Source organism: Notolepis coatsorum (genome assembly GCF_963971535.1).
Source record: "Notolepis coatsorum genome assembly, chromosome: 2".
Taxonomy (NCBI): domain Eukaryota; kingdom Metazoa; phylum Chordata; class Actinopteri; order Aulopiformes; family Paralepididae; genus Notolepis; species Notolepis coatsorum.
Window position 1 is genome coordinate 36,567,255 of NC_140166.1, and position 13,280 is coordinate 36,580,534.

The 13,280-nt window shown below is 41.0% G+C and overlaps 1 protein-coding gene across 1 annotated transcript in view; it reads right to left on the minus strand.

The window, feature by feature from the left end:
* Positions 1-13,280, minus strand: part of LOC311248984 (thrombospondin-3b-like) — a 179,724-nt gene that overhangs the window by 140,425 nt on the left and 26,019 nt on the right. The window contains exons 3-5 of the mRNA XM_084338228.1: positions 11,920-11,999; positions 10,597-10,689; positions 1,248-1,430 (exon numbers count right to left, since the gene is read on the minus strand). Of these exons, the coding sequence (XP_084194354.1) occupies positions 1,248-1,430; positions 10,597-10,689; positions 11,920-11,999 (356 nt within the window). The remainder of the gene's footprint in view (positions 1-1,247; positions 1,431-10,596; positions 10,690-11,919; positions 12,000-13,280) is intronic.

Consider the following 13,280-nt stretch of genomic DNA (forward strand, 5'->3'; position numbering starts at 1 on the left):
ACATGTTGTGACAACAGAGACAATGTTTTGGCTTGTTGAGATTTATTAAGTCCCCCCCCCCCCCCCCATCCCCCTTTAAGGACTATCATTGGCCAAGGGGGAGGTAGAGGTCATTCATTAAGCTCTGGGTAATTGCCAACTGCCGCTTTTAATCTACTACAGTTCTCTCTATGGTTTCCATCTTGCACCTGTCTTGGATTATATAAACTTTCTAGTAGCTTCAGAAAGCAGTAATGGCTGGTGGAATTGATCTATGCCAGCTGTGAATTGTATCGAGTCCATTTGAGGTTGTAAGTTATTAAAAGCGAAACATTGACATTTTCTATTTTAGTCTGTGATTCATGTGTTTGTTGGACAATGTTTGTGGTTCAGCTCCCCTTAAAACACTTATCATGGTTAGCATTCATCAATGAAACTAATGCATGTTGCTAGCTGGAACCTAGCATGCTCACTAACTTTACCCATTGGTTTCTTTGAGGGAGGCTAGCCCCTAGTGTGGCTTTGGGGATCGTTTTTTGTATATTTGGACATAGATTTGTCTCTGTGGAGACTTTACACCTTATGATGACATCACACATTTTGTATTTGGGAGAGAGTCGTTCATGTTCTCTAATATTTTTAGATCGTCTTAAAGGAACATGCCAACAAATGCACTTACCGTCTTCTCCAGAGTCAGACAAGAAGATGGATACCAATTTCCTCTCTGTGTGTTCAGTAGAAAGCTATCCAGTCTGTCTCCACTTCCATTAATTTGTGCTAAGCTAGGCTATCTTGCAGCTGGATAGCTTTCTACTGAACGCACAGAGGAAATTGGTATGTGGAAATTGACTGGACTTTATTGGGTCCTCAGCAATACACCAGCCAAGTCTTCTCCAGAATTGGATACCAATTTCCTCTCTGCATGTTCAGTAGAAAGCTATCTGGCTGCAAGCTAGCCTTAGCTTAGCACAAATGAATGGAAGCAGATATGGACCAGCTAGCCTAGCTGCTGACCAAAAACACCTCCACCAGTGTTTTAGGCTAGGCTAGTGGTCCATATCCGCTTCCATTAATTTGTGCTAAGCTAGGCTAGATTGCAGCTGGGTTGCTTTCTACTGAACACACCAAGAGGAAATTGGTATCCTGACTGACTGACTTTGGAGAAGATGGTGAGCTAATTTATCACGTTGGTGTGTTCCTTTAAGACCACAGGAATAACACATATTCATTCTGAAATTGGGTGTAGCCACACTGGCTGAGCTCCTCACCTCTTTCTCCAGGGGCTCCCCTGCCTCCAGGAGATGGTCTCCTCTCACCAGCCTCAGCTTCTCCAGCTGCTTGCTATGCATGCGGTTTGGCAGGAAGAAGTTGAGTGGGAAGGAGACGTTCTCTGTGTACCAGCGCCGTGTCACATCCACGTAGTTCTTGGAGTCCACCCACTGGGTGTAGATCTGAGGAGAGGAAATAGAACTGTATGTTTTACAAGCTTATTTATGTATTTATTGAAGTATTTTTTTTAACCCAGGGACAATGCACATTAAATCAACAAGATTAAAAAAAAAAAAAAAAAAAAAAAGCATTTTATTTAAAAAAAAATTTGCTAATTAAAATTAAAGAAATGTATTTATTATTTAAATGCCTTTATTTCATATTCGACGCAGACCGTAGGCTATATATAGCACATTTAGTTATTAATCTTATTAAACTGTATAGATGCTTCACCAATCACCTTCTCAGCCGCTACTGTCTATGTCACCAACATCTTTATTTAATCACACTTTCATCATTAAGCAGGTAACCATCAATCTTGGTATCCAAGCTGATAAAATCACTCCATTAATAGAAAGAGCAGGAGCTAAGTCTTTTCAGCCATCTTTTCCTGAGCATTATTAGCAGTGAAGTGTAGAAGAGAGGAGACAGAATGCGATGGTTGATCTTCACAATATAATAATTAATGTTTTTATTGTGAATAGCGGATCACTCAGTTACTCACAGGGAACAAAATTAACTTTTTGACTTACCAGCCATTTGGCTGGTAGATTTAAAAAACTACCAGCCAGGCAGATTTTTTACCAGCCAAAAATTAAAAATAGCTTTTTAGTATATCGCCATGTGTTAATTCCTCTAATAGTGACCCAGGCTTGTATTTGCTTAAACTCTAGCGGGTACCAGGCTTTTATTAGGAGGAGGCATGTATAAGAGAGAGGCCTATATTTCTAACAGATCATAATGAATAAATCAACATTTTGTGTCAGTTTGAACCCAGTAAAATGTACTGGGTTCATTTATTGAAACCAAGTACTGTATGAAATAGTAAACAGTGCAATTACAGGTGGTCACTGGTCATTTCAACGTTTTCAAAGTGAAATCAAGTAACTTTACCTTAGCAGCTCAGTATGCAGCTCAGTATATTAGTAACCCGGCTTGTATTAGGAGGTCGGCTTATAATTGCTTAGCTCAAGAGCGCACCCGGCCATTAATAGAGACCCGGTTTGTAATTGAATACCGGTCACTATTAGAGGAATTACGGTATATAATACTCTCATATGCTATTTTCAATTAATATCATAAACAACATAAGGAATATTAGCATATTTGAGTGGACTGAAGGAATGAGTCAGTGTTAATAGTTTTAAATGCAAATAATTTATTGAAACATAGAAGTGGGGTCGGGGACACACACACTGTTTCAACTCACCACCCCCGCATCATATTGTAGTCTAGTCTGTCTTCAAACTTTCACTCCTCTCGAAACCTTTTTATATTTGAATATCAACATTATCTGTGCATCCTCAGTAATCCTCAGTTTACTACAATATACTCCTCTCCTGAGTCCTAACTAGTGACTTCATCGTCTTTCCAAACGCACGCACACACACAGAGAAAGGGAGAGTGCCCCCCCCCCCCCCATTTCCCTTTCCCCAGTCCACACTGTCTGCTGTTCTCTATGGCTCTGCCGCTGATCAGGATTAGCTTGTTAGCTTACGCTAACATAACGTTCATTTCGGGCGATGTGGGCATAAAGGAATGGCGACGATGCAATGCATGTTAGATGCATTTGACCCGTTGTGAGAAGAAGAAAAAACCACAGACTTATTTCGGCTCGCAAAATAGGCGCACTGCTGTGTAGCTCTGCTCTCAGGGAACAAACTTAACTTTTTGACTTACCAGCCATTTGGCTGGTAGATTTTAAAAACTACCAGCCAGGCAGATTTTTTACCAGCCATTGGCGGTTGGCTGGTACTTATTTTGTTTCCTGGTTACTCATATAACAAAAAGGGTGAGACCCAAAGTCTCCACAAACCCTATATAACATAAAGAAAAGGTGAGACAGCACAGTCTCCGCAATATGTGTCTGGTGAACCCACAACATTTTTAAAACAATGCAGAGTCCAGTTTGCTGCTGATATTAAGAGCTTCAGCTGCTTCGCAAAGCTCTTGGAAGCTGAATGCTCTCTTCTTGAGAGCCAAGAATGACACCTGTTTCAGGTAATTCTGATCAGAGAAATCAAACCATTTGTCTAGGTAAGCGAGCGCTCTCTGATAGAACATTTAAAAGTCCTGTTCGATCGCAGCAGCCTGTGTGGTAGGAAACCTCTGCATGAGAGCACTGGTCTCGAATCCAAAATAACGGTCCTTTGATCGTTGTTCAAGTTTCAGTCTTAGACTGGTCATGAGCTGGAAAAGCTCACAGACAGTTGTGTCATCCCCCTCAACTTCAAGCACTGCGTCGTAAAAAAGCTTTAGGCTATTCTGCAGAAACATCAGGTATGACTGACGTCACACACACTGCAGCTGTCTCGCGAGACTCGAGTCGAGCTGCGCATTGGTTTGACGTCGCCCAATTTTTTTTATTTTAAATATAAGAGGGTATTGGAACGAGGCATTAAATTAACAACATTTAAAAAAAAAATTAAATAATAATATTTGAATAATAATAAAAAAAAATTAAATAAAAAAAAATGAAAAATAAATAATAATAAAAAAAATTAAAATTGAATTGTGGGACATTGTTATGTTGTAGCGGGACGCGGGACAAATGTCCCAATATCGGGACTGTCCCGCGAATCGTGGGACAGGTGGGCACCCTAACGGCACTCCCCTGGGCCCTCAGCAATACACCCGCCAAGCGTGAAATTGATCGGATGAATGGTTCTCGAGATATTCGCGTCACATGCACGCACACAGAGATTCCTTCCTTTATAGTTACAAGCCAATTAGCTCGTTTTCATCCGTAGTTCCTGCCTTGCACAAACATCCACGCAGTACCCGCGAGATACTCTAACGTCTCTGCGATCACTGCTACTACCCACAACAAAACCAGTGGATTATTGCAAAACACCCCCAGAGATACGAGTAAGGAGACGGGGAAGACGAGGGGGAAGACGCCGGCGGCTGCGCACAAGGAACTGCAGACCGGCTCTTCCGTCTGTGATGCTGGCGAATCTACGATCAATCAGCAACAAAATAGAAGAAATCCGGACCAACGCAAGGTACTGCTTTGAGTATAGAGACTCTTCTATTATGTGCTTCACTGAAACATGGTTACATCCGATGGTAAGTTTAAGTTTATTTATTTTTTACCCAGGGACAGTGCACATTAATAAACATCTTCAGTTTCCACATCAATGTAAATGTTTCATCGTTAGCTAATGAGCTAGTTTCCATCTGTAGTCTCTGCCTAACATGCACGTATTTATGGTGTGGGAGGAAACCGGAGTACCCAGAGGAAACCCACGCGAACACAGGGAGAACATGCAAACTCCACACAGAAAGGCCCCCTGCTGGGATTCGAACCCAGGACCTTCATGCTGTGAGGCAGCAGTGCTAACCACTGTGCTACCATGCCGCCCGAAATTGAGCTCTTTACACTTGTGAGGTGTGATAGGACAGATGACTCGGGCAAACAGAGGGGACGGAGTGTGCACATATATCGAATAGCTAGCCCTATATCAAGAAGGAAAACAAACAAGGCCTCAAGGAAAAGAAAATGGCCTTTAAAAATAAAGATGAGGGAGAGGTCCAGAAAATCCCCAAACTGATGAATTCCATGCTACATGAGGGGAAGCGGGCCCACAGGGAACAACTGGAGAAGGCGTTCACATCGGCTAACCCAAGGCTAGCGTGGCAAACCATGAAAAGCACAGCTGGTCTGTCAGAACCCCGTAAACCATGACAAGCACGGCTGGTCTGTGAGAACCCCGTAAACCATGAAAAGCACGGCTGGTCTGTCAGCACCCTGTAAAGCATGAAAAGCACGGCTGGTCTGTGAAAACCCCGTAAACCATGAAAAGCATGGCTGGTCTGTCAGCACCCCTTAAACCCCTTCATGTGGAGGACAAATTCACGTTAGCAAATTAACTCAACTCATTTTACAAAAGATTTGACACCCACAATCACTCAAATGACTGGCAGTGGAGACACCATGTCTGTCTGCACTGTTTTAACACATCTCTGATAGAGACACCATGTCTGTCTGCACTGTTTTAACACATCTCTGATAGAGACACCATGTCTGTCCTCACTGTTTTAACACATCTCTGATAGAGACACCATGTCTGTCTGCACTGTTTTAACACATCTCTGATAGAGACACCATGTCTGTCCTCACTGTTTTAACACATCTCTGATAGAGACACCATGTCTGTCCTCACTGTTTTAACACATCTCTGATAGAGACACCATGTCTGTCCTCACTGTTTTAACACATCTCTGATAGAGACACCATGTCTGTCCTCACTGTTTTAACACATCTCTGATAGAGACACCATGTCTGTCCTCACTGTTTTAACACATCTCTGATAGAGACACCATGTCTGTCCTCACTGTTTTAATACATCTCTGATAGAGACACCATGTCTGTCCTCACTGTTTTAACACATCTCTGATAGAGACACCATGTCTGTCTGCACTGTTTTAACACATCTCTGATAGAGACACCATGTCTGTCCTCACTGTTTTAACACATCTCTGATAGAGACACCATGTCTGTCCTCACTGTTTTAACACATCTCTGATAGAGACACCATGTCTGTCCTCACTGTTTTAACACATCTCTGATAGAGACACCATGTCTGTCCTCACTGTTTTAACACATCTCTGATAGAGACACCATGTCTGTCCTCACTGTTTTAACACATCTCTGATAGAGACACCATGTCTGTCCTCACTGTTTTAACACATCTCTGATAGAGACACCATGTCTGTCCTCACTGTTTTAATACATCTCTGATAGAGACACCACGTCTGTCTGCACTGTTTTAACACATCTCTGATAGAGAGACACCATGTCTGTCCTCACTGTTTTAACATATCTCTGATAGAGACACCATGTCTGTCCTCACTGTTTTAACACATCTCTGATAGAGACACCATGTCTGTCTGCACTGTTTTAACACATCTCTGATAGAGACACCATGTCTGTCCTCACTGTTTTAACACATCTCTGATAGAGACACCATGTCTGTCCTCACTGTTTTAACATATCTCTGATCCCCTAGAGCAGGGCTCAGCAACCTTTACTATCAAAAGAGCCACTTTTCCCCTGTCCCACAAAATAAAATGCTCAGGGAGCCGCACAACCTATTTACCCTTAAACTGAAGATAACACGGTGTATAATGTTTTATATATCCCCAAGCATACCCCACATTTAGCATAAAACGCCTGACAATTGCATACCCAAAGTAATTTGCGATTTATTATACTTTATACTTATAGCACACAGTTTGTTGCATTATTATTTTTGATTTGATTATAAAGCAACAAAGAAAAATGTTGACTTTTTATTGTTGTTTTTACCTGTTATAACAAAGGAAAACCTCAAACTCTTATGAAGAGGAGAAAAAATACAGGCTGTGTAGACCTATTTTTAAATAAAACACAGAAGAGGAGACAAAACACTGGTGTCTGTAGACCGACTTTGAAATAAAACCCTGAACTATTCAGGTATATTTGAGTCCTTCCCTTATTTGTGGAACATTTATCAAATAAAAAGTAGTCCACTTTGAAAAAAGACTACCATGTGTAGACCTACTTTGAAATAAAACCCTGAACTATGCAGCTCTATTAGAGTCCTTCCCTTATTTGTGGAAAATCTATAAAATAAAAAGTTTATTTTTCGTTGTTCGCAAATTTCGCACCACATATCAGGCATACAGGTAAGCCTGCACCGTTAGTCGTGAAAGCAAATTAATCTGTCCACGCTGAATTAAACCCTCTATTTTCCTCAGACTTTCCTTTTTTTGGATTTATCCATGGTTAGCTTACTGGGGGGTCGGAAACTCACGATTAGCCACTTGCAGACGGCAGGGAAAGGCATATGACGTACTGTATATTTTAGTTGATGAAATATTTTTGTAGACTAAATATCTTAGTTGATGAAATATTTTTTCATTTCAGTGTCACAGTATGACATCGATCTCCAAAATAATTTTTTTTTTTTTTGGCCAGGGAGCCGCAGCTGATTGGCTAAAGAGCTGCATGCGGCCTCGAGGCCGCAGGTTGCCGACCCCTGCCCTAGAGGGACACCTTGTCAGTCCTTCACTCCTGCATGCTCAGCGTTTTAACACAGGAAGCCAGACACTTAAATCAACAGGAAATGTTACACAGGTTGGTCGCTGTGTTCTCTTACAAGACGATTCTCCCTTCAGGCCCAAACACAGGAAACCTCCGATAGACACAAAGAGCTGAGCCCCGCTGTGACGCTAATTATTTACCAGTATTTGGATGTCTGCTCCTCTATTCTAACAAACACATTTTATTATCCATATATTACACATACACACATATCAAACTGGAGATATTATGTTTAAGGTTGTTTTACAAACCCTATCTCTTAACCACTGACTTTCAAACTTGTTTTCATGAGTGGTCGATTTTCAATCAGATACCAAGGTCCCTTGCTGTGGAACCATATTAAACATCTGGCAGAAAACTGCTCCTCGGGTTTGAATCCAGCTCTCTGCGTTGCTATCAACTTGGCTGGTCGTTCATACTAACACAATTGGCAGTGTTAGGGGTGGGAAAGCTGATGGGTGGGTCCTGGGCGTTGTGGACAGCGACCCCTACAGTTCGGTCGGGGCGCCTGCACAGTGAGGGTAGGATCTGGAGGGAGGTAGTGTGACCTTCCACACGTTACACTCTCCTGGTGAGAATCTGCGCTGCCAGGCTGGCTGCCGGCTGGCTGCACATGCGTCGGAGGAAAGCATGTGACAGTCTCCGGCCTCCCGGACCAACAGTAGGGGGGAGTGCGCAACAACCAGGAAGGGGGTTGGGAATTGGCATAACGACTAACAGTGGGATGGGAGAAAAATCGGAAAAAGGAGGGGGGGAAAAGATAATAAAAAAAATTAAAAATAAAACTGCTCCTCACTCACTTAAACTCTGTTTAAAAGTGGTGTTAGATGTTAGAAAAGTGCATCTATGGACCAATGTTGATTGTTGGTGATGTTGTTTGATGTGTATGTGTACCTAAAGTATTAGTATTATTGTTGCCATTGTGTTGTTATTGTTGATTAATAATGATGATTAAAATAATAACTAAACTACTATTGTTGTATTATAATAACTCTACTATTATTCTTGTATTACAATAATAAATCTACTAGTATTCTTGTATTATAAGAATAACTACTATTATTGTTGTGTGTAATTCTTAGGCCTGTCTTACTACTCCATAGAGAAACTTGAATAGACATACATTATGACATTGTGACTAATTAATGTGAATGAAAAAATTGTGAAATTAAACTTCTTAATTTAGCTGGGGACCCTTTGGAATGTCGTCTAGGACCCCTATTTGAGAACCACTGGTCTAGAGAGTATGCCAACAACTGTATGGCCACTGTATGGCCACTCCTTTCATTTCCTAACACTATATATTCACTATACTATCATCATGTAACAAAACACTATACATTCACTATATACCATCCTGTAACACAACACTATATATTAACTATATACCATCATGTAATATAACACTATATATTCACTATACTATCATCATGTAACACAACACCATACATTCACTATATACCATCATGTAACATAACACTATACATTCACTATATACCATCATGTAACATAACACTATATTAACTATATACCATCATGTAACACAACACTATTAACTATATACCATCATGTAACACAATACTATATATTAACTATACCATCATGTAACACAACACTATACATTCACTATATACCATCATGTAACACAATACTATACATTCACTATATACCATCATGTACCACAATACTATACATTCACTATATACCATCATGTAACACAACACTATACATTCACTATATACCATCATGTAACACAATACTATACATTCACTATATACCATCATGTAACACAACACTATATATTAACTATACCATCATGTAACACAACACTATATATTAACTATACCATCATGTAACACAACACTATATATTAACTATACTATCATCATGTAACACAACACTATATATTAACTATATACCATCATGTAACACAACACTATATATAAACTATATACAATCATGTAACACAACACTATATATTAACTATACTATCATCATGTAACACAACACTATATATTAACTATATACCATCATGTAACACAACACTATATATAAACTATATACCATCATGTAACACAACACTATATATAAACTATATACAATCATGTAACACAACACTATATATTAACTATATACAATCATGTAACACAACACTATATATTAACTATATACCATCATGTAACACAACACTATATATTAACTATATACCATCATGTAACACAACACTATATATTAACTATATACAATCCTGTAACACAACACTATATATTAACTATATACAATCCTGTAACACAACACTATATATTAACTATATACCATCATGTAACACAACACTATATATTAACTATATACAATCCTGTAACACAACACTATATATTAACTATATACCATCATGTAACACAACACTATATTAACTATATACCATCATGCAACACAACACTATATATTAACTATATACAATCCTGTAACACAACACTATATATTAACTATACTATCATCATGTAACACAACACTACTGTATATATTCACTATACATTTATAAATGTTTGTGCATCTAAAAGCAAAATGTAGTCATCATTATTACTGATGTCCATTATTGACCCTGTGGAAAAGGCCTGTGTCGTCCCCTTCTCGACGACTTGAAAGCGTTCCTGAATCCACAGGAGGCCCTCCTCCCCCCCCCCCCCCCCCCTCCTTTTTTCCATCAACCACCGCAGAATCTGCAATGATAAGGAATGAGACAATGCCATTGCCAAGAGATGACTTGTGGTGTGGTGTGTGTTGTGTGTGTGTGTGTGTGCGTGTGTGTGTGTGTGTGTGTGTGTGTGTGTGTGTGTGTGTGTGAGTGAAACCCAGTGTCCCTGCCTTAAGAATGATCTTGTCCTCCGTTCAACCTTTTGATCCCCCTCCATTTTCTCGACTCATCCTCCCTTTTCCTGCGTCTCATAATGTGGTATGTAGCAGACTTTGTTAGTTGTGGTCTACAGACACTCCCTCCTCCATTCCTCCTCCTCCCGTGTGCTCCAGGTAGAAGCTCTTACCAAAGCCGGAAGCAGTTTCTCTTCAAGCAGGGAGACAAAGGCCAGAGTATCAGCGCTTTCCTTGGCAGACAGGTCATAGTCAGCGTTGTATTTCTGAAAGACATGAATATCAGGGTCATACAGTGCAACCGGAAAGTATTTACACCCCTTCCCTTTTTCCACATTTTGTTATGTTACAGCCTTATTCCAAAATAAAATTATACACATTACCCCATAATGATGGAGTGAGAAATGTTTTTTGCAAATGTAGTAAAAATAAAACACTCAGGGCGGCTGGGTAGCGCAGTGGACTAAGCACTCGCCTACACCACACAGACTCTGGGATCGAATCCAGCTGTCAGCGGTACCTCCGGCTTGGTCAGTCGTCCCTACTAAACACAATTGGCAGTGTTAGCGGGTGGGAAGCCGGCAGGGTATGTGTCCTGGTCGTTGTAAACTGCAACTCCTACTGGTCGGTCGGGGCGCCTGTTCAGCAGGGACGGGATCTGGGGGAAATAGCATGAACCTCTGCACGCGTAACCTCGGCAAACTCCTCGCTGTCAGGTGAAAAGAAGCGGCTGGTGACTCCACATGTATCGGAGGAGGCATGTGGTAGTTCTACACCCTCCCCAGGCCGACAGTGGGGCAATGCGCACAACGACCAGGAAGGGAATTGGCATAACGACTAAATTGGGATGGGTGAAAAATACAGAAAGCCCAAAAATAAATAGAATAAAAGAAATTCTAAAAATAACTCAAATATTACATGTGTAAATATGCAAGTATTCAAACCCTTTACTCAATACTTTGTTGAAGCACCTTTGGCAGCAAGCTCCATCAGGTTGGATGGGGAGTGTCAATGCACTTGCTTAGTTTGGCTGGGCGCAGTGGGTGGCCAGCTCTAGGAAGAGTCCTGGTGGTTCCAAACCTCTTCCATTTCCAAATGATGGAGACCACTGTGCTCATTGGGACCTTCAATGCTGTAGATGTAAATATTTTGTACCCTTCCCCAGATCTGTGCCTCGATACAATCCTGTCTCGGAGGTCTACAGACAATTCCTTTGACTTCATGTGGGACCTTATATAGACCGGTGTGTGCCTTTCCAAATCAATGAAATTCACCACAGGTAGACTCCAATCAAGTTGTAGAAACATCAGTGTCATGTATCAGTGTCAGTCGATATGAAGTGACTATCAGTGTCAAATATGAAGTGACTATCAGTGTCAAATATGAGGTGACTATCTGAACTATCAGTGTCATACAGTGCATCCGGAGCAATCCCCAGCAATTGGTCCACAACTGTCTTCCAAGGGTATGGATGTTCCAATAGCCATTTTATTTACCTGTTTTCTGAGATGGATGATGATGTTACTCGGCTTCGAGATGCAGCCTTCCTCTGTGGTTTTCAATGCAGGCAAGATACCTGAAACAAGAAACCAAGAACTGCAAACGGAGACTTACACAGAACACTGGTCTGAGAGGTAAAATAAGGACGAGGGGGTGTGTTCATGGGAGACCTGTATTTTCAGAATATTAACCCGTTCACTGCCACACTACCAAACGGTTAACCCTTTCACTGCGACAACAATACACAGAAGGTTAACCCTTTCACTGCCACACAACAGCCGGTTAACCCCTTCCCTCAAGCACTGTCATCTGAAAATAGCTCTCCTGTGGACACGCTGCCTCAGGGGATCAGAATCACAGAATCCACTACAAAGACTCAATTATGGCAGAAATCAAGACCAAGTGACCACGTTTTTATGCCCTTTTTGCATAATAGAAGAATGACACAATTCTGTATCTCATGGAATTTTGGCCATCAAAATTAGGATTAGGTTATAGACTGGATTATAGCCTGAATTATAGCCTGGACTATAGACTGGACTATAGACAGGATTTAGCAGATACTGTCATGGTGGTAAGGGTGCATTTGGAAACAGCCCCCCCTGTGGTTTTGAAGGAGGTATAGAGCCTACGGCCACCTAGCCATGCAAACAATGGAGGGGTGTTAGGAACATCAGGTGCTCTGTGACCCCTGTGACCCGTTACTTCCCTGACTTATGACCTTACTCTACTTAACGGAGGAGGAGGGGGGATCAAAGGCTTCCTGTCCCCATAAGTCACACAATCTCTCAGTGTTTTTAGGTATGTAAGCAGGGCAGCTAGTTTGGGTTATGGTTGATTTAGAATAATGCCTTTATTGTACATATTGCCATGTAAAATAAAGGCATTTTAATTGTGCACAAACCCTACAGTGTTCCTTGGATTGTTTTTGAAGGAGACTTGCCTTTTACATATTCTACTCATACAAGGAGCCCCTTCACAAGATGGAATAACCACAGTACACCTGCCGTATCCAAAGAGCACCTGTATGTGACCACCACAAAGACTTTCTCAGACAACTAGTTTATAGCCCTACTTTTTTATAGCCCTACTCAGACAACTAGCGTATAGCATAGACGTGTACCTTTTGCATACGAGTAGTCCAGTAGAACCTGGACGTTTCTGATTGTTTACAGACATCGATCACTGTGGATTCCATTGTAAGCGTCAATCAGGCGAGTGTTGTGCTCATTTAGACTACTTACTCCTTATATCACTCAAAATATCAGTTCAACATGAGATCCCAGAATACAAGTCCAGTGTTCCTTTATTAATCCCCTTGGGGAAATGCAGACGTCATTGGGGTCAGATGGGGTGG